This window comes from Rhinatrema bivittatum, chromosome 4 (assembly GCF_901001135.1).
Source record: "Rhinatrema bivittatum chromosome 4, aRhiBiv1.1, whole genome shotgun sequence".
In the NCBI taxonomy this organism is placed as follows: domain Eukaryota; kingdom Metazoa; phylum Chordata; class Amphibia; order Gymnophiona; family Rhinatrematidae; genus Rhinatrema; species Rhinatrema bivittatum.
The window spans coordinates 203,876,566-203,904,264 of NC_042618.1; the positions used below are offsets into that span (position 1 = coordinate 203,876,566).

The 27,699-nt window shown below is 46.6% G+C and overlaps 1 protein-coding gene across 1 annotated transcript in view; it reads left to right on the forward strand.

Annotated features, from left to right (window-relative positions):
• ZMYND10 (zinc finger MYND-type containing 10) overlaps positions 1-27,699 on the forward strand; it is a 364,741-nt gene that overhangs the window by 112,079 nt on the left and 224,963 nt on the right. Inside the window, exon 6 of the mRNA XM_029599566.1 lies at positions 3,391-3,479. Coding sequence (XP_029455426.1) covers positions 3,391-3,479 — 89 coding nt within the window. The remainder of the gene's footprint in view (positions 1-3,390; positions 3,480-27,699) is intronic.

A 27,699-nucleotide genomic window follows, 5' to 3' on the forward strand; every position in this document is an offset into this window, starting at 1 on the left:
GTGGCCGCAGCCCTGCGCTGAGATGGGGTTCTGGTGCACCCTTACCTGGACAACTGGCTCATCCGGGCGAAATCTCAAACAGAGGGGGTCCAAGCGGTCGACAAGGTGGTGCGATTACTTCAGTCCCTGGGGTGGATCATCAACTTTACCAAGAGCAGTCTCTCTCCATCCCAGTCGTTGAATTTTCTGGGAGCACACTTCGATACCAAGGCGGGAAAGGTGTTTCTAAGTGCGGACTGGGCACATGCCTTGCTCGAACAGATCCTGCGGTTCCTGACACTCCAGGCACCCACAGCATGGAACTACCTACAGGTCCTGGGGTCCATGGCATCCACCATAAATCTAGTCCTGTGGGCGTTTGCGCATCTGCGTCCCCTTCAGTGGGCCTTGCTATCCCGTTGGAAGCCGGTGTCTCGGGAATTTTCAGGTGGTTTTTCCAATACCGACAGCTGCAAGATTCAGTCTCCGCTGGTGGCTGGTCCCTCGCCACTTGGCACGAGGGGTCTCTCTGGAAGTCCCAGACTGGGTGGTTGTCACCACGGACGCCAGCCTGGCCGGCTGGGGAGCAGTCTGCAGGGCGAGTTCCATTCAGGGCCGTTGGACAGCGGAACAGTCCTGGTGGCCCATCAACCATCTGGAAACGAGAGCGGTACGCCTGGCGTTGCGGGGTGTTATTTCCTTGGTCCACCACCGGGCGGTGAGGGTCCTATCAGACAACGTGTCCATGGTATCGTACATCAACCGTCAGGGGGGCACAAGGAGCCGTCACATCTCGCTGGAGACGGACAGACTGATGCAGTGGGCGGAGGTCAACTTGAGCCGGCTGGCAGCCTCTCACATTGCGGGCGTGGACAATGTACAGGCGGACTTCCTAAGCCGACAGCGCTTAGATCCCGGAGAATGGGAGCTCTCGGACCTCATGGCCATGGCCGAAAACGCAAAGGCCCCTCAATTCTTCAGCCGACGAAGAGAACCCGGGGCGGAAGGGGTCGATGCCCTGGTTCTACCATGGCCTCGGAAGATCCTGCTGTATGTCTTCCCTCCGTGGCCCCTGGTGGGGAAGGTACTCCGTCGCATAGAGAGCCATCAGGGTCCGGTTATTCTAGTGGCACCGGAATGGCCCCGACGGCCCTGGTTTGCGGATCTCCTTCATCTGGCAGTGGAGGGACCCCTGCGGCTCAATCATCTCTACCACCTCCTGTGACAGGGACCTATATTTTTCGAGCAGGCAGATCGCTTCTGTCTTGCGGCTTGGCTTTTGAGAGGCAAGAGTTGAGGCGCCGTGGATACTCGGAGGGGGTGATTTCCACTCTTCTGCGGGCATGCAAGACGTCCACCTCTGTTACTTACGTGCAGGTCTGGAAAGTTTTCGAGGTATGGTGCCAGGCGCGTACTATTCGTTCGGTTCACGCCTCGGTGACACAGGTTCTTTCGTTCTTGCAGGCCGGTCTGGATTTGGGGCTGGCCTATAATTCACTTAAGGTTCAAGTGCGGCGTTGGGGGCTTTCCTGCACAATGGGCAGGACTCGAGGCTGTCGGCTCACCCTGATATTGTACGTTTTCTGCAGGGGGCTAGACATCTGAAGCCGCCATTGAGGCCGCCTTGTCCATCTTGGAATCTCACCTTGGTACTCCGTATACTGGGCGGTCCGCCTTTCGAGCCTCTTCGGTCGGCCACCATCAAGGACCTCACCCTCAAGACAGTTTTTCTGGTGGTGATCAGCTCGGCGCGTTGTATCTCGGAGCTTCAGGCGTTGTCTTGTCGGGAGCCATATCTTCGCTTTACCGAGGAAGGAGTGTCTTTGCACACGGTCCCGTCATTCTTACCAAAGGTAGTCTCGGCATTCCATATCAACCAGTCTGTCTATTTGCTTTCCTTCGCTTCGACGGAACCCAGGGAGCTCCGCAAGCTTGATGTCAGGAGGTGTCTCCTATGATACCTAGCGGTCACCAACGAGTTTCATCTCTCGGATCACCTATTCATACTCTGGTTGGGCCCTCGGAAGGGTCGTGTGGCCTCCAAGACAACCATTGCCCGTTGGCTCAAGGGGGCGATCACAGCCGCGTATCTCGGGGCCGGGAAGAATCCACCGCTGTCTGTTAGAGCACATTCACTTCGGTCCCAGGCAACTTCCTGGGTGGAAAGCTCTTCAGTGTCCTCCCAGGAGATCTGCAGGGCGGCCACGTGGACGTCTCTCCACACCTTCGCGCGCCACTATCGTTCGGATGTCCGGGCGCCAGGATCGGATTCCTTTGGGGGATAGAGTCCTTCGAGCGGGGCTGTCTGTGGCCCACCCATAGTAAGGGAAGCTTTGGTACATCCCACCGTCTGGACTGATCCTGGTACGTACAGGGGAAAAGAAAATTATTCCTTACCTGCTAATTTTCGTTCTGTAGTACCATGGATCAGTCCAGATGCCCTCCCTGTGTTTGGGGGGTTTCGGATTGTTCGCCTCCGCTCGAAGGTCAGTCTGTCTGTCTGCTATTTCTCTCTGTACCCTGGGGCTCCAGGGATGGTTATGGTTTACGGTTCTGTTGGCAAGTTCCCACTGGGGTAATGTTCAGACAATTTTCACTTTTTTTTGCCTTGTTTGGGTGTTTCGTTACTTGATCCCTCTGTCTCCTCTCTTATTGGCTTTGCTAGTCTAGTTTACTGAAGAGTGAGGCAAGGGAAGGGGGCTTATATAGTGCCTCCTCTCGAGTTTTGTTCTGACTCCATCTGCTGGACGGGGGACATAACCCACCGTCTGGACTGATCCATGGTACTACAGGAACGAAAATTAGCAGGTAAGGAATAATTTTCTTATAAATCTCTTCCTGGCCAGCAGACTTGATTTCCCCCCCCCCACCCCACAAAATAAGTAAAAATCATATTGCAGCATAATACCCAATCTCTTCCTGTAACACCCCCCCCCCCCACACACACACACACATACACCCAAATGAATTAAAAGAAGCTGGACATAGCAGCCCAAAGAGCCTCCCTCCTCGATATGAAAAAGTCCATGTGGGCTCAGGGTCCTCTCCTAACCCCCATGCCACCCAGAACCTCTCGCAAACCCTCAAGGTCACTTGGAAGTCGGTACATTCATATTGCTCCCAACAACATTAGTGGGAAATATGGACCTTCTTAAGCCTAGTGCCAGCTTTGTTCTCCTTGTTAACAAGTAAAGATGACAGCAGTACTGTCTCCTGGATGACTGCATTCCAGTTAATGGAAGAGATGGGAGCAGTTCTCTCTCTTGTGTGACTGTTCCCTTGTTAGCTGGCAGTAGGGCAAAGGTGGGGTCAGCCCTCTCTCCTATGTCCCTCTTCCACTATTAGTGGGATCTAGGACAAAGGCAGGAGCAGTCCTGTTGCCTGTTTTCTTTCTTCATATTTTTCTCTTAGGAGCTGCAGGAGCAAGCGGAAGCTCTGGAGTTCGAAATTGCACTAAAGGCTATGTCTGTGCTCCGTTACATCACTGATAACATAGACAGGTAAGCATAAAAAGGCTGGGCTATATATTTTGGTACTACAGTGCTAGTGTTTAACTTGAGGTTGAGATGAAAGTACAGTACTTTCACGGTCATACCTTCTCTCACCCACTCCTTCTCTGTTCTCTCTCGTCTTCACCCTTTCTCTGTTTTGCTCTTTCTCCTCTGTCCCTCTGCTATCTCTTTCTTCCCATCTCTGCACAATCATACTTTTCTTCTTTTTCACCGTGCAACACCAGTCCAAACAGATGGGTTATTTTCCCCTTCCAGCAGATGGAGGCAGAGTTCTAAGATTTTTTCTGTGACATTATCACTGCTTACATGTGGTGCATAAACAATTAAAACCAGTATCTCTGCCTCTAGCAGATGATAGAACGTACTAGTGGTGTAGCAGAAGTTTGAAACTGGGTTTGCCTTCCATTTGGGGTTTGCTTTTTGGCATTCTCTCATTTCAGCTTTGTCTGATTCTCTTCCAGCAATCAGTGGGCCAGGCATCAGAAATTAATTTCTGGATTATGAGACATGAAGGGTTACCTCCCAGCTACCATAAGAGGCTTGGTTAAGCCTGGAGGGTAATCTCAGAGTAAGGAAAAAGGTCTTCTGAGAAATTTTATTTCCCTGTACGTACCTGGATCAGTCCAGACTGTGGGTTGAGCCTGCTTTCCAGCAGGTGGAGACAGAGAAATCCATCTGGACTGATCTGTGGTACTACAGGAACGAAAATTAACAGGTAAGAACTAATTTTCCTTTCTTCTTCAACCAGTCTAGACAAGTGAGTTATGCACGTCAGCTCATTGATGACCAGTCTGTCAGTATTTCTATCTTCAGCAGATGGCGGACAAGCCTCCTGTGTTGGCAGTGAAGACCTGGTTAAGCCGGGTGAACAGAAAAATTTTGGTGCTCAGTTCCTGAGGTGACAGATGAATTCTCATTTCCTCAGGCAGTGCTTGAAGGGGAGTGATAGCGGCGCGGAGGAATGTAAAGCCCTCTTTCTGCACAATATGCAGACTTTACGCAGTGCCTTTGAAAGCGGGCTCTGAATGCTGCCAGGGGGATGGAATGGTGCAGGTAAGTCTTCCCAGCCTTTCAGCAGGGGTTCCATGACCAGCAGAGTTGTTTTTTGGGTTGTTTTTTTTTTTGCCGGGTTACAGGTAGTGGTTGGGGGCACTGGTCAGCGATGTTGGTGCTGTCTGAGGTATCCCTTTAATAAGTTGTTGGGGACTGCATATCATTCACCAGTGAGCACAAGCAGAACATGGAATAGGACTGCGCTCTGCTCAGCATCTAGTTTAAGGAAAGTAGTATATATTGCCAGATTTGCTGCAAATCTCAGGATTGCTGTTGCAGGATGTATCTGCAAGGTGACCACCAGCTGAGACTATATACAAACTACAATTTCTTGTCGGAGCCCAGGTTTCAGAAGGGGCTCTGATGTCCATTTTGTTGCAGCAGAGCACCAATGGGGGATATGACCCTCCTGCACTGAACCCCAGAGAAGCACGTTTTTAATACCGCGGTGGTTCCTAATCCACCATGCTTACCTGAGCCCAGAGATTTCGTAGTGGGTTCCACATCCATGGAAGCTGCTGGTACAATAGGGATGCTTCATTCCATATTGGATGCTTCTTCCTATCCCTGGGCAACTATTTTGTAGGAAATTGCCAAAGTCTGCAAGCCTTTATAGGGGCAGGATGGAGCTGAAGGATCTGACTCTGATCCTTAATACCCCTGGATTCGAATGGAGCCCAGGGAAAGATACGGGCAAGCATGGAGGATGAAAGGAATTTTCAGCTTCAGAGACTTCTTTTCAATGGGCTTTCTATCCCTTATCCCTGAAGGGAATGTTGTGGATTCCATGGTCACTTATCGGTCACTGTGACTGCTGTGCTGGGGGATTTGGTCCTGAGGGGCTGGTTGCTTTTTTGTTTACGTGGGTGCCTTTTGGCCACCAAGGCTGCCACAGTGGTTCACCCATATCTGGACTGGCTGATTCGGGCGAAGTCAGAGGTCTTTTTCCAGCAAGCAGTGGACTTGGTCCTCCAGCACTTGAGATCACTGGGGTGGATAGTCAATCTGCCCAAGATTCCTTTCCCCTACTCAGATCTTGGTGTTTCTGGGGGCGCATTTCAATACCAAGCTGGGGAAGATTTTTCTCACCAAGGAGTGCATTATGAAATTGCAGGTGCAAGTTCGCAGATTGTTGGAGAAGCAGGTGCCCAGGGTCTGGGATTACTTGCAGGCTCCTGGTAACATGGCTTCCACCTTGGAGTTGGTTCCTTGGGGGTTTGCTCATATGAAGCCTCTGCAGTTTGCATTGCTTTCCCCCTGGATCCCGTTGTCGAAGCAATTTAGCTTCCGCAGCTCTTACAGAGTTGGCCAGATCCAGTCTCGTGATGGCTTGGTCGGGACCAATTGAGGCAAGGAATGGATTTGGAGGTTCCGGACTGGATGATTGTTACCACCGATGCTAGTCTCCCGGGTGGGGAGTGGTGTGCCAGGACCAGTCCGTCCAGGGTCAGTGGTCGGTGGAGGAAGCATTTTGGTCCATCAATCAATTAGAGACTAGAGCAGTGCGCGTGGCGCTGACAGCATTTCTACCTCTGCTGAGAGAGAAGCCAGTAAGGATCTTATCAAACAATGCAATGACAGTGGCTTACATCAACTGGCAGGGTGACACCAAGAAGTTGGGTGGTTGTACAGGAAGCCTAGGAATTAATCAGCTGGGCAGAGCAGTATCTGGCGCTATTGCGGCCTCTTACATTGCTGGCACTAACAATATACAAGCAGATTTTCTCAGCTAGCAACAGCTATTTCACGGAGAGTGGGAGCTGTCAGAGGAAGCAATGCGTCTCATCAGTTGCAGATAGGGCAGTCCACACATGGATCTAATTGCAACTTACTGAAATGCCAAGGCCCACGGTTCTTCAGTTGAAGAAGGGAAAGAAGAGTAGAAGGGGTCAATGCCTTAGTTCTGCCTTTGCCGAGGGACATTCTTTTCTGTATGTGTTCGCAAAATCTTGCGATGGATAAAGATCTATCTGGGCGAAGTGATTTTGGTAGCACCAGAGTGGCCGAGGCGGCCTTGGTTTGTGGATCTGTTCAATCTAGCGGTGGACGGTCTGAGACTCGCTTGTCTGCCAAAGCTTCTGCATCAGGGCCCCATATTTTCAGATCAGGCGGCTCACTACTGTCTCGCGGCTTGGCTTTTGAGAGGCAATGCTTAAGGGAGAAAGGATATTCGGAGGATGTAATTTCTACTCTTTTGCAAGCTAAAAAGACTTCCACCCTCCTTGGCATATGTGAGGGTCTGGAGAGTTTTTGAGGCTTGGTGCGTGAAGTGAAGAAGGGGGTTCAAACTACTTGGACATCCATAGGAGATATTCTGGCCTTCTTGCAAAGAGGGTTGGTGAAGGGGCTAGCTTTTAACTCCCTCAGAGTTCAGGTAGCAGCTTTGGGCTGACTTCGTGGCAAGGTGCAGGGAGTAGCTCTAGTGGCGCATCCGGATGTGGTGTGTTTTCTACGGGGGGCGAAGTATTTGTGCCCTCTGGTTCAGAAGCTGTGTCCCTCCTGAAGCTTTAAATTAGTCCTGAAAGGTATGTGTGTGGTGCCGTTTGAGCCTCTTAAAAGGACTACTATAAAAGATCTCACTTTGAAGGTGGTTTTCTTGGTGGCGATTTGTTCTGCTAGAAGGATCTCAGAACTTCAAGCTTTGACATGTAGAGATCCTTCCTTTCTTGAGAATTTCTGATTCAGGGGTTTCTTTGCGGACGGTTCCAGCCTTTGTGCCAAAGGTGATATCGTCATTTCACTTAAGTCAGACAATGGAGCTCCTGGTTTTCCCAAATTTGGAGGTTACAGCGCCTCATGCGAAAGAGTTGCAACTTTTGGATGTCAAATGCGCATTGTTGCGGTATCTTAAAGTTACTAAGAGCTTTCAGTTGTGAGATCAACTTTTTCTGCTGTGTAGTAGTGTGAAAAGGGGGCATGAGGCAACAAAAACCATGATTGCGCAGTGATTGAAGGAAATCATTGGCTCCACATATATCTGTCAGAGTTGTCTGGTCCTGGAGGGCTTAAGGGTTCATTCTACCCGTTCCCAGGTGGCGGCCTAAGCCAAATGTCAACAAGTGTCACCACAAGAGATTGGCAGAGCGGCTACTTGGAAGTCATTGCACACTTTCGCCAGGCATTATCGTTTGGATGTTCAGGCTCCAAAAACCATGGACTTTGGGGAGAGTGTGCTTCGAGTGGGACTTTCGTGGTCCCACCCCATTTAGGGAAGCTTTGGTATATCCCAGGAGTCTGGACTGATCTGGGTATGTACAACGAAAGGAAAATTTGTTCTTACCTGCTAATTTTCGATCCTGGAGTACCACAGATCAGTCCAGAGACCCGCCCAAACGAGGAAGGGAAATTTGGAGAGTCTGCTCGATCGGTTATTGTAATTAATCTGAAGATGGACACATGTTTTTTGTTAGTCCTGCACGTTTTTAGTGTGGGCAAGGTTACCTGTTATGACTTTCCTCTTCCCACTGCTGGTTCAGGGGATATTATGTCATTATTGCTGTTGGTATTGTAGCTATCTTGGCTTGGGTACTTATTAATACTGAAGGACTGCAGGTAGCACCTCTGGTTATGTGGCAGTGTCGGTGAAACCTTTTCTGTCTCTATCTCCTAGAAAGGAGGCAAAATCCAGGAGTCTGGAGTGATCTGTGGTACTACAGGAATGAAAATTAGCAGGTAAGAACCAATTTTCCTATATGCCTGAATCACAGAATACCACCCCAAAACCTGCAGTCTCTAGTCCTGGGTTAGCCGCATCCCTGTCAAATTTTCTCAGGCTTCTCTGGCTGGTTTCAGCAAAAGTGGAAAAGGATGTTCCTAGAAAGGGATAGATATTGCTGCTATGATCTTCTCCGTGGGAAAGGCTTAGCATTTCTCAGCCATTGTGTGCTTCTTTAGGTCTGCTAGCAGGTGGTGGAACCTCCCTTGTTCTCAGTAGGCTCCATTAAGATTTGTGAAGGACCTGCTTGGATCCACAGGAGAACAAAGAATTCAGTTTTCCTAGGTTAGACATCTTAGTGACACTTAGTGCTGTGTTCAAGATTTTCCAATCATGGAATGTTTCTCTTTTGTGGAAGATCTGAAATATGTCTGATGCAGAATGCCCAGGAAGACTTCGGGCAGAATTTCCCTCCATAAGATATATAATAATATAATAATAATAATATAATATAAGATATAAAATAAAACAAATAATATTTGTCACACACTGGATAGTTTGGGTTTGACCCATTTCCTTTACGCTGAGGACATCCAAATATTAGTCCCAATTCAAAATACGCTAGAAGAAACCTACAAGAAAATAACCTCTTTTCTCACAGGACAAGCAGGATGGTAGTCCTCACATATGGGTAACATCACAGGATGGAGCCCAATCATGGAAAACTTCTGTCAAAGTTTCCAGAACTTTGACTGGCCCCTACTGGGCATGCCCAGCATGGCACTAACCCTGCAGCCAGCAGGGGTCCCCCTTCAGTCTTCTTTTTTCCGCGCAGCAGTAGCTTCGCGGTAAAGGAGCTCTGCAGAGATTCCTGACAGAAATTTTCCTCACGGAATTACTAAAAGTCAATTTGCCCCACAGGGGCCCCTCCTTTAACTTTTTTCAGTCCGCGGTACTCCGGTAAGTTTTTACTTGTTTTCCGTCGATTACCGTCGAGTTTGGCCCTCACGGCCTACTGGCCGTCGACCGTACCGCGGCTCGATTTTTTTTCCATGGCCATGGTGTCGGGGTTCCGTCGGTGCCCGGATTGTAATCGCACCATGTCCATCACAGACCCCCATAAAGTCTGTGTTATGTGTCTAGGACGTGAGCACGATGTCTTGACCTGCACCAAATGTGCCCTTATGACACCAAAAGGTCGCAAGGCCAGAATGGAGAAATGGAACTTCTCTTCTGTGCTCAAACCCCGACTCCGTCCATTGCATTGATGTCGTCAGAACCGGCACCGTCAACTTCGTGCCAGCATCGACCACCGTCCGGTGACCGTCCGGCATTGACGACATCTCGGCCATCGACACCCTCTACTCCCCCTCAGGACTGAGGGGATCGTAGAGACAAACATCGCCATCGACACCGTAAGTCTCGGACCATCGAGGGAGCGAAATCATCAACCTCGCCATGGTCCGAGTCGCTGTCGAAGAAACCCCGTCCAGGAAAGGCACTGCCATTTCGGCGACTGGGTCACCGAGGCAACCCTCACCCAACAGGGGATCGGGAGCCGCGATTCCGCCTTTAACGGTGGTCCCTCCAGCTATGCCTCTGCCTCCTTCTTCTGTTCAGGAGCCGGGGCTGCTTGCTCCAGGTCTCCGAGAAGAACTGGACCGGATGGTTCAGGAGGCCATCGACAAGGCGATGCAACGACTCCAGGTTCCTCCGACACCGCTACCGATTGCGGAACCGTCCACCGACCCAATTCCGGCAGCATTGGCACCTCTGCTCTCCAGGATGGAAATGCTCATTGCCGCTTTTCCACCGATGGACCCCGGGTCACCAATGGCTCTGGTGCCCTCCCGCTTACATTGTCAACGGGAGGAGAAACACCGTTTTGCATCCCTCCATCGGGAGTTCTGCCTCAGCCATCGATGCCAATACGTCCCTTGCCACCGATCCAACCATCGGTGCTGATACGTCCGTCAGCGCCACCGAGCCATCCATCGATGCCCTCGATGCCTGCACTGGTGCCTTTGATGCCTTCATCGGTGCCTCCAATAATTCCTCCGATTCCTTCGGAGCCTAGGCCAGGACCTTCAGGTATCTCACCATCCCGTCCCCCTCTAGTTCCTAGAGGGACAGGTACTGATCCTTATGAAACCTGGACTGATGATTCCTTGCCAGACACTGATGATTTACCTTCACCACCTTTACTTTACTCCAGAGGACTTCTCCTTTATAAATTTTGTGAAGGAAATGTCTGAATTGGTTCCCTTCCAGTTGCAGACTGAACAGGATGACAGACATCAGATGATGGAGTTACTCCAATTCTTGGATGCTCCTAAAGAAATAACCTCCATCCCTATCCACCAGGTTCTTCTAGATCTCCTCAAGAAGAACTGGGAACATCCTGGATCCATTGCTCCAGTGCATAGAAAGGCTGACACTACCTACTTGGTGCAGGCAGCTCCAGGCTTTCAGAAAACTCAATTGGATCACCAATCTGTAGTTGTTGAATCTGCACAAAAGAGAGCAAAGAGATCAAAGCCTCGGCAAGGAACAGAAGTTTCTAGATGCCATTGGACGCCGAGTATTCCAAGGCTCAATGCTCATCTCCCGGATTGCCGCTTATCAGCTCAATATGACCCAATATAATAGGGTCATTTTTTTTTCTATTATTTATTTATTGAATTTTTCATTTACATAGACAATATAACATTATCAATGAACCAGACAAATCAGGGTATTTCCTATCGCACAGAAGCTCTAACAAATAAAGCAACAAATTCCACTAAATCAAAAAACAATTGCGAGATAAGAAATTCTATATCCTGACTGACTTGTAAAAGGTAATGTGATACCTAACCGGGTTTTAATAGAGCACATTATATATAATAGTAGTATCAAGAAAAATAGCGAACTTTTATTTTGCTTCTCCAGATTTGGGGAGGGAATCTGCAACCACAGGGACCCTTGCATTGATGAATGATCTCAGTTGAATTGGTTCAAAAAATATGAACCTATTATTATTCAATTTAACGATACATTTGCTTGGATACCTAACTACAAACTCTGCACCAAGATCTCTTACTTCTTGGTGCATTGTAAGGAATTTTTTCCTGCGAGTCTGAGTTTCTCTAGCAATATCGGGATATACCCATATTTTCTCGCCTAGGAACATTTTCGATCTGTTATGTAGAAAATGTTTGAGAAAGGAATCTCTGTCTGATGGAAATAAAAAGGTGACTAGTAATGTTCCTCTAAATTCTATCTGAGTTTCCAATGACTGTTTCCAAAAAGTCAGTTAAATTCCCGTTCTCTATATGAGTTTGATTATTTTTTTCCTGTGGTGCTAATATTGGTGTTTGTTTCTTCCCCAAGTTCACAAAATATATTTTCGCTATTGGAGGTATAGCTTCATTGGGAAATAACAAAATTTCCATAATATATTTCTTAAAAATATCTAGGGGAAGATGCATCTTCACAGAAGGGAAATTTACAATCCTTAAATTTTTATATCTAATCTCATTCTCGAGAAATTCGATTTTCCTATTATTTGTTATTTCTCCTTGCATTATTTTCTCTTGTACATCATGCAGTTGTACTACTTGTTTTTCTATCACATTTATTTTTCCAGTATTTTCTTTCACAACAGATTCTATTTGAGATATATGATTTTTAGTACCAAGCATAGTATTCGCTAGCATAGTAATAGAGGCTTCCAGAGATAACAACGCCTTCCATACCAGTTCTAATGTAATTTCTTTTTTCTCCATCAATTGTAGGCCTAAGGCTGGAACCCCCCCCCCCCCCCCAACCCCCTGACCATGATTTCCCATGAGCAGTTCCCCTCTGTCCTGAGATGTTGGTATCACCGTGATCGAGTCCGATTTCCCACCATCCACTGATGCAGATAATTGCATCAAAGGGAGGGGGAGGTTCTTCCCGGGCTCTTCAGTAGATACTTGAAAGGGACCTTTCCCATCTGACCCTACTCCGATGGGATTACTTCCAGCCACCAACTTTGGGAAGGCGGTTGTATCAGGGACCAGGTGTTGGTTTCCACTAGGTATAGAGGGGACCTCTGGAGCTCCGGGGCTTAATGATGTACAAATATCCGACATTGGAGACATGTGCTCTGAGTCCACCAATGTAATGGCTTGCCAGCTCGGAGTAGACGTGTTCGCTGGAGAAAAAAAACCAGTTATATTAGGTTGCGAGGGAACTGTTGGCATGATCGGAGTCTCCACACGAACTCTGCCCTTCCGCTTCGTATGAGGCATGAGGTTTCAATCAGGAAAATTAGATATTAATATATCAGGTTCTCACAGGACAAGCAGGATGGTAGTCCTCACAAATGGGTGACATCGAGGATGGAGCCCTGTACGGAAAACTTTTCTGTCAAAGTTTCAACAAGCTTTGACTGACACTGGCACACTGGGTGCACTGAGCATGCCCAGCCTGCAATTATCCCTGTGAGCCACAGGTGTCTCCCTCAGTCTTCTTTTTTCCGCTCTGCAGTAAGCATAGCGGTTGGAGCTCTGTGAGGATTTTTTTTAACTAATTACCTCATGGAAACACTTAACTTTTCACTTCAAAAAACACTTTTCCCTGCACAGGTCTCCCTCCGCGTACGTTTTTACGACGCTCGGTGAGTACTAATTCTTATTTTTTCGGTCGGTTCCTGTCACTATCTTAAGGCTGTTAACTGACTGAAGCCTTCCCTTCCCCCATTTTTCAGTTAACTTTAAACAGCTTGCGAGTGTCTCTGTGACACTCTGCTTGCTTATGCTAGTGGGGTAGGGATTTTTTCCTTAACTTTAGGACCTCTGTAGCTTCAAGTCCTTCGTTCCCTGGTACCCTCACGCAGTCGATACCTATCACTACACCGGTACCCTCCTAAACCGCCCTGGGCTTTTATATGTCATCAGCGCCCCTCCCCCCACGGTGCCCTGATGCCTTTATCCATGTTTTTTGCTTTTCAGTGCTACCAGGCTTTTTTCCTCCTACGCACTGTTTTTTTCCCTTGGGCTTCCTCGGTGCCGTCCCTACCCGGATGCATGCCATTGACGCACACGCTGTTAGTCACTGCCATGCATACTCGGGTCGCCGCCACCGTTGCCCGAGACACTTTTTAACGATCCCAGGGTCACTTCATCGATGATACCCCCTTTTTGGGGATGCCATCGATGCCCCATCCTCCCCACCGATGTCCGGCCCTTTTCCGTCGGTGGGCATCGGGTCCACATCGATTTCGTCGGTGGGCATCGATGCCGGATGGTCCCCATCAGTGGACATCAGTGCCGGATGGTCCCCATCGATGGACATCGGTGCCGGATGGCTTGTCCATCGATGGACATCGGTGCCGGATGATTTGTCCGTCGATGGCATCGGTGCCGGATGGCTTGTCCGTCGGTGGCATCGGTGCCAGGTCCTTTTGCATCGATGGACACCGATGCCCAGGTGTTTCATCCATGGGCATCTATGTTAGAATGCATCCATCGAGGGCAGTCACAGTTAGGTGTCATGGAGGAGAACGGTGACTCACAATACACAAAGAATTATATTCCAACCTGGATCTCAATCATGTGAAGCCAAGCTTAGACGAAGCCGAGCAGACAAAGCCGTGCGCCTTTGTCACGCGCGGCTTCGTCAGCGCGCCGGCGTCGGCTGCGCGCCGCAGGAAGGTACTTTAAATACCTTCGTAGCTGGAGGAAGTGACGTCAACAGCGTTTAAGGCAATGCAGGTAATAGTTCCAATATTGAAAAGGAAATAAGCCGTTGAGGCCAGCTACCGCTAGACCCCCGGTAAGGAAACTTTTCCCTGTTCTCCTCGATAGTTGAAAATGGAAGGCACTTTAAATACCTTCGTAGTTGGAGGAAGTGACGTCAGCAGCGTTTAAGGCAATGCAGGTAACAGTTCCAATATTGAAAAGGAAATAAGCCGTTGAGGCCAGCTACCGCTAGACCCCCGGTAAGGAAACTTCTCCCTGTTCTCCTCCATAGGGTCATTTTTAAGCAGATACAAGACTTGACAGATACCCTGCCTCAATAATTCCAAGATCAGCTTCAAACCCTAGTAAACAAGGGTTTTGAGGCAGGCAAGCATGAGATCAGATCATCTTATGATATCTTTGATACTGCTACCAGAGTGTCTGCAGCAGCTATTTTGGCAAGGAGATGGGCCTGACTCAAGTCTTCTGACCTTCGCCCTGAGGCATAAGACAGGTGATAACCTATTTGGAGAGCAGATTCAACGGACAGTGGCGGAACTTAAGGACCATCATGAGACTCTCAGACAGCTCTCTTTGATTCCTCCTGCCTACTCTTCAAAACAGCCCTTCTGAAATGACTCTAAGAAGTCCTACCCGCCACCAACCAGATCCCCTGCCACAAGACCTTTTCAAAAAGCCCAGTCTCGTCAGACACGAAAACAAAAGCTGCAAGCAGCTCCTCAGCCAGGGCCTGCTTCAGGTTTTTGACTTCCACCTAGAGAGGAGTAGCCAGATTCCATTACCTCACATACCAGTGGGAGGTCGATTATGCCACTTTCACAACATATGGCACTCAATTACCTCAGACCAATGGGTATTGCGATAATTGCTCAGGGGTACTATCTGAACTTTCTCTCCCTGCCACCAGACTCCCCACCTCTACCGATGTGGAGAACATCCGATCATTCCATCCTTCTGGATCAAGAGGTCTCCCTCCTTCTCCAGTCCAAGGCAATAGAACCCGTACCCTACTCTCAGCATGGCCTAGGGTTTTATTCCCAGTACTTTCTAATCCCCTAAAAATCGGGAGGCGTTCGTCCTATCCTGGACCTACAGGCCTTCAACAAGTACCTCCAGCGAGAGAAGTTCAAGATGGTAACCTTAGGCTTGCTTCTTCCTCTTCTACAAAGAGGAGACTGGCTCTGCTCTCTGGACCTCCAGGACGCATACACTCATATTGCGATAACCCCATCTCATCGCAAATACCTGAGGTTTCTAGTAGGCCCCAAGCACTATCAATACCAAGTGCTTCCATTCGACTTAGCATCTGCGCCATGAGTCTTCATAAAATGCCTCGTAGTAGTTGCAGCCTTCCTCAGGACCCAAGGTCTTCACATCTACCCGTATCTAGACTGGTTAATCAGGGCTCCCACTCAGCAAGCTGCTCTGTCGTCCCTCAATCTAACCTTACACACTCTAATTTCATTAGGATTTCTCGTCAACTACGACAAATCCTACTTAGTCCCATCTCAAATCTTGTCGTTCATTGGGGCAGACTTGGACACCTTGCAGGCAAAGGCTTTTCTGCCTCGACAGCGAGCTCTCACTCTCGTGTCTCTTGCTCACCAGCTGCAGTCTCAGCACTCCGCGACTGCACACCACTTTCTCATCCTCCTGGGACACATGGCGTCCTCAGTTCAGGTCACACCAATGGCCCGTTTGGCCATGAGAGTCATGCAGTGGACTCTAAGGTCTCAATGGACTCAAAGCATTCAGCCCCTGTCGACCATTGTCCACGTAACAGACTCACTCCGTCAGTCTCTTGCCTGGTGGAAAAATCAGAACAATCTCCTCCAAGGCTTGTCCTTTCTGGCTCCAAACCCTCAAATAACTCTCGCCACCGATGCTTCCAACCTCGGCTGGGGAGCCCATGTGGCCAATCTGCAGACACAAGGATCTTGGTCTCCAGAGGAAGCCAAACACCAAATAAATTTCCTGGAGCTTCGAGCAATAAGAAACACTCTCGGGGCATTTCAGGATCACCTCTCATATCAAGTTATCGTGATCCAGACGGACAACCAGGTGGCCATGTAGTACATCAACAAACAAGGGGGCACGGGCTCCTTCCTTCTGTGTCAGGAAGCTGTGCAGATATGGGCGGAAGCTCTCCCCCATTCGATGTACCTCAGAGCCACCTGGTTGCTGGGAGTGGACAATGTGTTGGCAGACAAGCTGAGTCACATCTTTCAGCCACACGAATGGTCTCTCAACCCCTCGGTGGCGAACTCCATCTTCCAACAATGGGGATATCCTCAGACCTCTTTGCGTCCCTTCAAAACCGCAAAGTAGAGAACTTCTGCTCTCTCATTTGCAGCAAACACTCTCAGCCCAGAGACGCATTCTCCCTCTCATGGACAATCAGTCTGCTTTATGCATTCCCTCCACTTTCTCTTCTCTCGAAGACTCTCGTGAAGTTACGTCAGGACAAGGGAACTATGATCCTGATAGCACCTCACTGGCCACGCCAAGTGTGGTTTCCAATACTGCAGGATCTCTCCATTCGCGGGCGCATTCCCTTAGGAATGGACCTGCTCCTGATCACTCAAAACGACGGGTGCCTCCGCCATCCCAATCTTCACGCCTTTTCTCTGATGGCATGGATGTTGAAAGGTTAATCCTTCAGCCACTTAGCTTTCTGAACCAGTTTCCCGTGTCTTGATTGCTTCAAGGAAGCCTTCCACGAGAAAAGCTTACTCTTACAAATGGAACGGGTTCACGTCATTGTGCTCTTCTCAGTCCCTTGATCCCTTTACCTGTCGAATCACGAAGTTTTTGGACTATCTCTGGCATTTATCAGAGTCAGGTCTAAAAACCTCTTCCATTAGAATGCATGTCAGTGTGGTAGCTGCTTTCCATAAAGGTATCGAGGATGTTCCTATCTCAGTACAACCCCTTGTAATACATTTTCTAAAAGGCTTGCTTCACTTCAACCTCCATTTCGTCCTCCGGCCTCTTCTTGCAACCTTAACCTGGTTTTGGGTCGGTTCATGAAACCACCATTCGAGCCTCTTCACTCCTATGAACTTTGAAATTTCACATGGAAAGTGATTTTCCTTTTGGCAATCACTTCAGCTCGCAGAGTTAGTGAATTACAGGCCCTAGTTACCTATCCGCCTTACACTAAACTTCTGCACGACCGGGCGGTACTCCGCACTCATCCTAAATTATTACCTAAGGTCGTCTCGGATTTTCACCTCAATCAATCCATCATACTACCTACCTTTTTTCCTAGGCCCCATTCCAACCCAGGAGAGCAGGCTCTGCATACCTTAGACTGTAAACGGGCTCTAGCCTTCTATCTAGACCGTACAGCTGCCCACAGGAAGAGCACTCAATTGTTCATCTCTTTCCATCCTAACAAATTAGGGGCAGCCTGTGGGTAAACAGACTCTCTCCTCCTGGTTAGCGGACTGCATATCCTTTTGCTATCAGCAAGCGGGCATTCCATTTCAAGACCATGTTAAAGCACACTCTGTGAGGGCCATGGCGACTTCAGTAGCACACCTACGATCGGTGCCGCTTCCTGACATTTGCAGGGATGCCACCTGGAGTTCTCTCCATACCTTTGCAGCCCACTATTGCTTGGACAAAGCCAGAAGGCAAGATTCCATCTTCGGCCAATCTGTTCTTCGTAACCTGTTTACAAAATTACCAACACCCTTCCACCTGCCCGTTAGGGTTCAGGATGCCCTCTACCAAATTCCACCCCAGTTGTTGTGCCTGTTGCACGCCTTTGGGTACATTTGGTGCATGTTCGGACATCCTCAGCTCAGTACTCACCCATATGTGAGGACTACCATCCTGCTTGTCCTGTGAGAAAGCAAATGTTGCTTACCTGTAACAGGTGTTCTCACAGGACAGCATGATGTTAGTCTTCACGAATCCCGCCCGCCGCCCCACGGTGTTGGGTTCGTTACGTTTTCTTACTTTATTTTTCGGCACTGCCTGTAGCTTTTAAACAAGACTGAAGGAGGACCCCTGTTGGCTGCAGGGTTAGTGCCATGCTGGGCATGCCCATCTGTGGACAATGTTAAAAGAACTATTAATAGCAGTTATTATAATTACATATATCATGATCATTATATTTAAACTAAAAATTATGATCACATTACACCTATTTTATGTTCATTACATTGTCTGCCCATTCAATAATCGCATATAATACAAAGTTCTCACATGAATTCACAAAATAATCTCTGAAAAAAACAGTTTGGTTCGGAGTGGCACTTCACTTTTATGTACTTTCAAGAACACTAAGATCAGCAAACAAAGGACTTCTAGACATTCCATCCATTCACAGTGCCCACCTTTCTGAAGTTCAAGCATGAGCAATCTCGATAGCAGGTCCCAAACTTTGGAACACCATGCCAAAGCAGTTAAGTGTGCATAGATATTAAAACATTTAAACAAGATCTAAAAATATGGCTCTTCAAACTGGCATTTAAAGATTGATCCTTGTTTGCATTGCTTTAGTGTAATATTGTTTGTCCACAGATTTGTATAGTTTGTTAATTGTACATTAACAAATGTACAATTTGATAATTTGGGAGAAGCCCATGTCCGCCATGGGCTTCTCCCAAATTATCAACACTCCAACTCAAAAATCTGGTCACACCCTTGATTTACTCTTCATCAACAACAAAATCTCCTCCTTAGACTCCCCCACCACGACCCCCATCCCATGGTCAGACCACAGTCTCATCCAAGCCAAGCTACAACTCCAACGCACCCCAATAACCCCAGAAAAATGCATCATCGAATTCACCAAGCCATGCTCCAGCGATGACCTCGCCAAGTTACTACCAGAAGCATTAAAGAACATCGACAAAAATGACACCAACACCGCCACGAATGCCTGGCTCTCCATAAATGAAGAAATAGCCAAATCTCTTTGCCTCACAGTTACAAAAGAAATCAAGATTTCAACGAACCACAAGTCCCCATGGTACACCCCAGACCTGAAAAATGCAAAGCGAATACTACGACAATCTGAAAAACAATGGAGAAAATCACCAACCACAGAACTGAAGGACAAATACAGAACCCTCCTCCAAAAATACTCAGTAGAGATCAACACAGCAAAGCGAAACTTGTATTCAACAAAAATACACGAATACCAGTTCAACCCCAGGACACTCTTTTCATACGTCAAAGACCTTACCAACTCAACTCAAAACGACTCAGCTTTGGACGACTCCAACATTCCCAGCGAAAAGCTTGCCCAATACTTCAAAGACAAGGTCAACACCATTATCGCCAAGATTCTACCACCACCAGCTCATCCTGAAGCAACTAAACATCACACTATTAACACCACGTGGTCAGAATTCACTCCAGTTGCATCAACTGAAATTGAATCCATCATCAAAAAAACCAACCCCGCATCCCACCCTGTAGACCCCATTCCCATTAAAACCCTAAAGCTCATCAGCTTGATCATAACCAAGCCCATCACCGAAATCATCAACCTTTCACTTGAACAAGGAATTTTCCCTGACAAGCTCAAAAACGCAATAGTCAAGCCAATCTCAAGAAACCACAACTTGACAAATCTGATCCAGCAAACTACAGACCAGTATCCAATCTTCCGTTCTTAGCCAAAATACTAGAAAAAACAGTCAACAATCAGCTGACAGAACACATCGAAACTCACAACATCCTACAATCTGCACAGCATGGTTTCAGAAACTTTTCAGCACGGAAACCCTCCGTCTTTCGCTGACCGATACCATTCTCAGAGGAATTGACCAAGGACAATCATACCTCTTGATACTCCTCGACATATCCGCCGCATTCGACACCATCAACCACAGAATCCTCATCACCAGACTCAAAGAAATCGGGCTACAAAACACTACAATCAAATGGTTCGAATCTTACCTCACAAATAGGTCTTACAATGTAAAGATAACACCTCGAAATCCTCTAAAATACCCATCACACACGGTGTCCCGCAAGGATCTCCCCTTTCTTCCACCCTTTTCAACGTATACCTCCTTCCACTTTGCAAACTCCTAACAGAGCTACATCTCACGTACTTTGTATACGCGGACGACATCCAAATATTACTCCCAATTAACAAAACCATAGAAAGTACCCTGGACATATGGAATCAAATTAGCACAAAAATAACACACCTGCTATCTCATCTATCCCTCTGCCTCAACCATAACAAGACAGAATTCCTACTCATCTCCAATGACGACCCCACTGCCTCTCTCAAAATCAATACCTCCATAAAGAACCTTGGGGTGCAACTCACACCAGCTACAAAAAACCTAGGAGTGACCATCGACAAAGAACTCAACCTCAAGCACCACGTCTCCAACATGATTAAAGATGGTTTCTTCAAGCTGCAAACACTGAAAAAACTCAAACCCCTCCTCCATGCTCATGATTTCAGAACAGTCCTGCAAACAATAATATTCTCGAAAATTGACTATTGCAACACAGTACTTCTCGGTCTCCCTGAAGCCACCCTCAGACCCCTTCAACTACTACAAAACGCCGCCACAAGGTCAATAACAAACATACAAAAATGCAACCACATCACTCCCACACTAAAAGAGCTTCACCTGCTTCCCATCAACCAAAGAATTCAGTACAAAACCCTCACCCTTATCCATAAGAAAATCACCGACATGAATTGGTTAAACAATGCCTTACTTCCTCATTCCACACATAGAAGCCTCAGGTCCTCAAACACTGGACTCCTAGCTGTCCCAAACTCCAAAACAGCAAACCGCTCATCTACCCGCAAACGCGCCATATCCGTGGCAAGCCCCACACTCTGGAACAGCCTCCCACCCTCCATCAGAAACGAACCCTCCACTCAAGTATTCAAAAAACAACTCAAAACCTGGCTCTTCAGAAAAGCCTTCCCACCAGTTACTTAACTCACCCCCTCAGCACACAATCCGCCCTGAAAACAACTTCCCCCCCCTTACCCACCCCTCCCCTCCTTCAAAATCTCCACACTTCTTTGTTCCAAAAACCCCATAGATAGCACCCTATTCATCTTCCCCGTAGTGCTCTTCTAGAACTCCCCTCTAAATATCCCTTCCCCCTCATTAACTTCTACCTTTTATCTTGTAAATAGGTTGATCTTGCTACTTTGTTAGCCATATGGTCAGTAAATTGTCCGTTTTTATCAAAAATCAATTATAGTCATCTGTTCTTTCATCCTGTTATCATGTAACAAATAGTTACCATCTTATAATGTAAAATAAGCAGTTCATGTTATAATGTAATGTAAAATAAGCATTTCATGTTCTTTCGTCCTGTTATCTTGTAACAAACAGTTAACATGTTATAATGTAAAATAAGCAGTTCATGTCTTATTTGTTTCGGTTATATGTAAACCGATGTGATATCTCGATCGAATGTCGGTATATAAAAACAATAAATAAATAAAATAAATACATACTACCCTGTTTCCCCGAAAATAAGACAGTGTCTTATATTAATTTTTGCTACCAAAGATGCACTAGGCCTTATTTTCAGGGGATGTCTAATACCGTTGAGCTGCTGGCTGCCCCTGCATCAGCCATGCCTCACCAGTGTGCTGTCAGAGAGAGGTAGGAGTGTGCAGCATTCATGGTAGTCAGCTTGGGCTGACTCTGCTGCTTTTGAACCTCTGCACACTGCTTGGAAGGGGTCCCCCGACTGGTACTGCCACCATCCCCAGATGTCAGTAATCTTGATGCCACTGTCACTGCTGCCACAAGGCTATTGGGGAGGCGCCGATTGCTGCTACTGACACTGAAGCCCATGCTGCTGCCTCCTCTGTGCAGGCCCCGTGGGCTTCCACTTCCTCCATGCTGATCTCGTACAATGTGAGATCCGCATAGAGAAAGTGCTATTCTTGCACATTCCCAAAGATTACATGTGCCAATCACTAAAAAGTAATTTATTTTTTTTTTTACCTTTGCTGGCTGATGTTAGTTTTCTAATCGGTTGGTCACAGGCTTTTTTTTTCCCACCTTCCCTTTCTTATTTTTATTTTTTTTTATTTTTTATTTTTTTTAAATTCTTTATTTTAATTTTCGTCATTAATTATAACAAGCAAAACAGTTCTTCATACAAAGTATCAATTATAAACAAGTTACATCTTGAAATTTTACTGCCATAATCAAATAGAGCAATATATATAAGAAATTAATAAACTATTGGATATAATTCCAAATGAGCGAAAAGGGAAATATATTATAGAAATCAATCAAACAAGGCATCTTAAGATAACTAAGACAACAATTAAATCATAACACTGCTCTCAAACATTTTCTGCATTTTGGGGATGTGACTCAAGGAATGCCTGGAGTGCTACTACTTCAAAAAAGACATACTTCTGTTCTTTATACCACACTTCGCATTTACACGGGTATCTCAAAAGAAATCTGGCTCCCCTTGCGAGTATGCCAGATTTCAATTTGAGAAACTCCTGTCTCCTTATTTGTGTGGCCCTTGTCAGATCTGGATAAATCCAGATCTGTTGGCCATGAAAATTTAACAATCTATTGCGTAAAAATAAACGCAAGATTGTGTCTCTTTCTTGAGGAAACATAAAGGAGACAGAGTTTCTCTTGATGTTATTGCTGAATCTAAAGTTATTTCCAAAACATCAGATAAATCAATAGATTGCCCTGGCTGCTCTATTTTTTCAGTAGATTTTTTTAAAATATAATAAATTTTTACCAGTGCAGGAATTGCCTGCTCTGGTATTTTCAATATATGTAGAAGATATTCTTTGAACATATCCTTGGGTGATATCATTCTTAAATATGGAAAATTCAATATTCTTATGTTTGAATATCTTAAATTGTTTTCTATTAATTCCAATTTCTTCATATTTAAGGTTTCACTTTTCACCAAGTTGTGTTGTACCATTTCTATCTTATTCAATCGCTGTTCTTGCAATTCCAATTTATCCTGATGTGCTAAAGTTATTCTTTCTACTTCTATTACTTTTTTCTGAACCTCTACATGGGTATTAGTCAGCTTTAATATTGCCACCTCAAGTGATTTAATTGCAGCCCATATCACTTCCATTGTTATCACTGCGGGTTGTGGTATTAAACTTATACTCTCCTCAGGTTTTCCCCTCTCTTCAACCCCTGCATCAATGTTCCCCAACCCCAGTCTTTCTTCAGATGACTCCATAATAGGGGTTTCAACAACACCTAATTCTTGTAGAACTACTGGGGGATTAGGGACATTGGGAGCCCCGGGGCTTAGTGAGATGGCTTCGGCCAGAGATGTAGACTCTCGCTCCAAGTCCACATCTATTGCGGCCCTGTCCACCGGGTTTTCTGTTGTTGTCGATAGGAAAAAAGATGGAATATGAGATTGCACTTGGCCCGGTACCGGGGAGGATGTTAAGACCTCCCTTATACGGGCCTTCCTTTTAGTATGCGGCATACCAGTTGTAATTCCAAGGGCAACCCACTTCTCCTATACGTTATCTCAATAATCCTTAAATCCAAAAGTTTATTTATGGGGGCCAAGAGAGAGAGAGCTTAGTCCAATTTTTTACTCACGTTTGTAAATTTTCAAAGGTATAGAAGCAAAATAATTTTCCAACGTGGTTTAAAGGAAAACTAAGCCGCGCGCGGCTTCGGCAGCGCACCGGCATCGTCTGCGCGCCGCAGGGGGGGGCCGGTTTTAGCCTTACCGGTCCCGCCCCCCGATGACGTCAGCAGCGCGACAGGTAAGGAAATAATGGAGCCGCACTAGGAGGCCGAAGAAATGAGGTAAAAATGTCCAGGACAGGAGCCGGGCTTCCTTCTCTCCTCTCAACCAGCTCCTCTCTCTCTTTCTCCCCGTCTAGGCGCCGCAGGGGGGGCCGGTTTTAGCCTTACCGGTCCCGCCCCCCGATGACGTCAGCAGCGCGACAGGTAAGGAAATAATGGAGCCGCACTAGGAGGCCGAAGAAATGAGGTAAAAATGTCCAGGACAGGAGCCGGGCTTCCTTCTCTCCTCTCAACCAGCTCCTCTCTCTCTTTCTCCCCCTTCCCTTTCTTATTTTTTTGCCAATTCCTTTTATATTGTCCTTTTTTCTTCCGTATTTCTTTTCTCTCCGTCTTCTTCCCTCAAACACAGGTTCTCATTCTCACATGCATTTCTCTCTCTCACACACACACAGGCTCTCACTGTCACATGCTGTCTCTCATACAATCATTCATACACACAGTCTCTCACTGGCACATGCTGTCTGACGCTCACACACACAGGCTCTCTCTCACTCCCACATGCTGTCTTGCTCAAGCATAGGCTCTCACCATCACACGCTGTCTCTCTCACACACACAGAGGCTCTCACATGCTGCCTCTGCAAACATTCAGATCCTCACTCCCACACACAATCTCTCAACTCATCTCATACACGCACGCACACACACTCTACAGACCCTCAGCCTCTCTCTCACCTCTGGGCCTCCTCTTCGCGGGTCGCCACAGGATGGGCTCTGCAGCGGCCCTGAACTTCTCCGGCCTCTTCCTCGGCCCTGCTACCGGGCCTCTTCCTCTTCTTGGGCCGCTGCGACTTGGGATTTGCAGCAGCCCGCGGCGGCTCCTCTTCTGCACGCGCTGATGCTCTTTCTCCTTCCTGCCCATGCGGCTCCGGCAACGTTTACTTCCAGGCCGCACAGGCAGGAAGGAGGAAGAGCATCAACGCGTTTGAACGCGATCTTTTTCTTCGGGCAAGGAGGCTCAGCGGCCGCATGAGCCTCCTTGCGCCCGGGCGCATCGGCTCCCCTCGGGATACTACTGCAGGCCTCCTCTTCGCGGGTCACCGCAGGATGGGCTCTGCAGCGGCCCTGAACTTCTCGGGCCTCTTCCTCGCTACCGGGCCTCTTCCTCTTCTTGGGCCGCTGCGACTTGGGATTCGCAGCAGCCCGCGGCGGCTCCTCTTCTGCACGCGCTGATGCTCTTTCTTCTTCCTGCCCATGCGGCTCCGGCAACGTTTACTTCCGGGGCCGCATAGGCAGGAAGGAGAAAGAGCATCAGCGCATTTGAACGCAATCTTTTTCTTCGGGCAAGGAGGCTCAGCGGCCGCATGAGCCTCCTTGTGCCCTGGGGCATTGGCTCTCCTCGGGATACCACTGCTCGCGTCTGCCCCTAATACTTTGGAAACTTTATTTAAAAAAAAAAAATATTTTTTTAAATGATGTCACAGGATTGACCGGCCCACCGGGGGAAGCCCGATCCCCCGATAGGTCAATCCGCCCCTGTTTACAAGGGATGCCTTACTTTCGGGGGAGGGCTTATATTTAAGAATTCGGCAAAATCTCTACTAGGTCTTATTTTTGGGGGATGTCTTATTTTCGGGGAAACACGGTATGTATATTTTTAGCCTGTAAACTGCTCTGATTTTCATTTGGAAGACTAGTATATAAACCGTTTGTAAATACATGACTAGGAATCTATTTCTCGGAATACGTCTCATGCCCATCGATTTTGTACTTTGACTCGGCTACTTATGTAATTAGCTTTTGTAAATAGTTGTGATTTTACTGATTTTGCTGTATCTATTTATTGATATCACGGACGCTCGTGGCATAGTCAGCTCTATACCCTATCCCACTTTTAACCACCTTGTTCTCAGTTACATGTAAGGGCCCTGCCCAAAAGTTAACCTGTTTTTTCAATGTTATATGTAAGGGTTCTGCCCATTTGTTCCTTTTTAACTGTAAACCGATGCGATGTGTAAACGGTCATCGGTATAAAAGAAACTTTAAATAAATAAATAAATAAATATATGGTGCACGTCCAGAAAAAACTACTACTATTTAACATCTCTATAGTGCTTCACGACATGCACAGCATTATACAAACATACAAAAAGACAGTTTCTGCTCAATAGAGTTTACAATCTAATAAGACAAACATAAACAAGCCGATTAAGTACGGTGTGCTCAGTCAAAATCATGTTGATGAGGCTATTATTCCCCTGGATACTGAAAATAAAATGCGGCCAAGCCACACATTTTATGCTCAGAAATTAAAGCCTGCCCAAGAGCAGGCATTAATTTCTGAGCAACCCATAAAAGTGTACAGAAAATCAGAAAATACTACTTTTCTTTACACCCGCCGACTTAATATCCTAGCAATATTAAGTCAGAGGAACCAAAAAAAAAGTAAAATAATTTTAAAAATCTGCCCGCCAGTCAGCAGTTAGCTAAACGGATGCTCAATTTTACCAGCGTCCATTTTCCTAACCCGTGGCTTTCATTGGGTTCGGAAACCAACACTGGTAAAATAGAGCGTCGGTTGAAGGACCCATTGACAGCCACTTCTACCGCTAATAAAGAGGCGCTAGGGATGTGCCATTGTCCCTAGTGCCTCTTTATTAGTGCACTACCTCTTTTAAATACTGAATCGCATGCCCAGGAGAGTGGCTGGGCTCCACACAGAGCGCCGCTCTCCCTCATTTCTTTCTGTATCGGCCTGTTTGGACATGAGACTTGGGATATTTCATAAAGCAAAACAATGGTTAAAACGAAAAGAAAAGAAAGTTAACAAGACTAAAAGCAGACAACCAGGCATATTTAAAAGCGGTTTCAAAAAGTGGGACTTTAGATGGGATCCTTAAAAGGCAGCAGCATCTGACAGTGCATAATGTTCAGCTTGCAAACACAATGATAAAACTACAGAGTGTAAACAAAACAGAGCAAGTTTACAATCTGGGGTCTTACTAGACTGAACCTAGTGCTAAAGTATATTTTAAACTCAAAGACATATCCAGAGAGAGAACAGCTAATGGTTTATTCGGTTGCATTTGGAATGCTGTCATCTTGAGATCAGCTTGAGCAGCTGCAGGTTCTGCACAGCTGCATATAATTAACTCTTGAAGTGCTGGAACAAAGTTAACAAAAAAGGCATAGTGATTACTGCTGGCATTTCTGCCTCTGGGAATTTTTCTCCCCCAGATCCTTAAGAATCCTAAACAAAGCCTTTCAGCCTTTAAAAAAAAAAAAAAAAGATAAATATATAGTTAAATGGTATGCAATCTTCATGTCCTGCAGCACAAATAGAGGAATCTAGTAACAGGACATACTGAGAGAAACAATAGTCTCTCTGTCTGTAGATCAGGAGGAGGTATTAAAAAAAAAAAAAGATTAATTTTAAGCAATAGCAAGTCTCAGTAATGCATCTGTTTCCCTAAGTTGAAATTTAGGTATGAAAAATTCTGCCAACTGGGATTGAGTTCTGAGAGGGACATAGAAGGCATCCATAGCAGTTTCATTCTACAGAACTGAAGATTAAACTACTTTCAGAATGAAGCTTCCCTGCCGAAAAACTAACATCTGGTTTAAAAGGCACAGGTTTCTGCAAGATTTTCACCACTGAGCAAGAAATCATCATCCTGCACATTTTTTTCTTCAACTGTTTGTGTGGAAAGCGCTCTATTAAGCAGAAATCTGCAACTTTTTAATGGAGAACAGACGGCACAGCTTGAATCCACAGCTGCCTATCATTTTGTTGAGGTTAATCTTCAAGATCAGTAGCAGGTAAGGAGCTAGAAAACTTCTATGACTCAGGCATTAGGCTACTGGTTCTTGCTCCAAAAAAAAATATCTTGCAAAGAGAGTTTATTTGGTGAGATAGTGAAATATTTGAAATACTAGTCTTGAGTCAAGATTAATCAAAAGCACAGGACAGGTCAAATTTTTACATTTTACAGAGGGTGCCAGAATAGCTAGAATGAATGTTTTACGAAAGTGGATCCACATTACCAG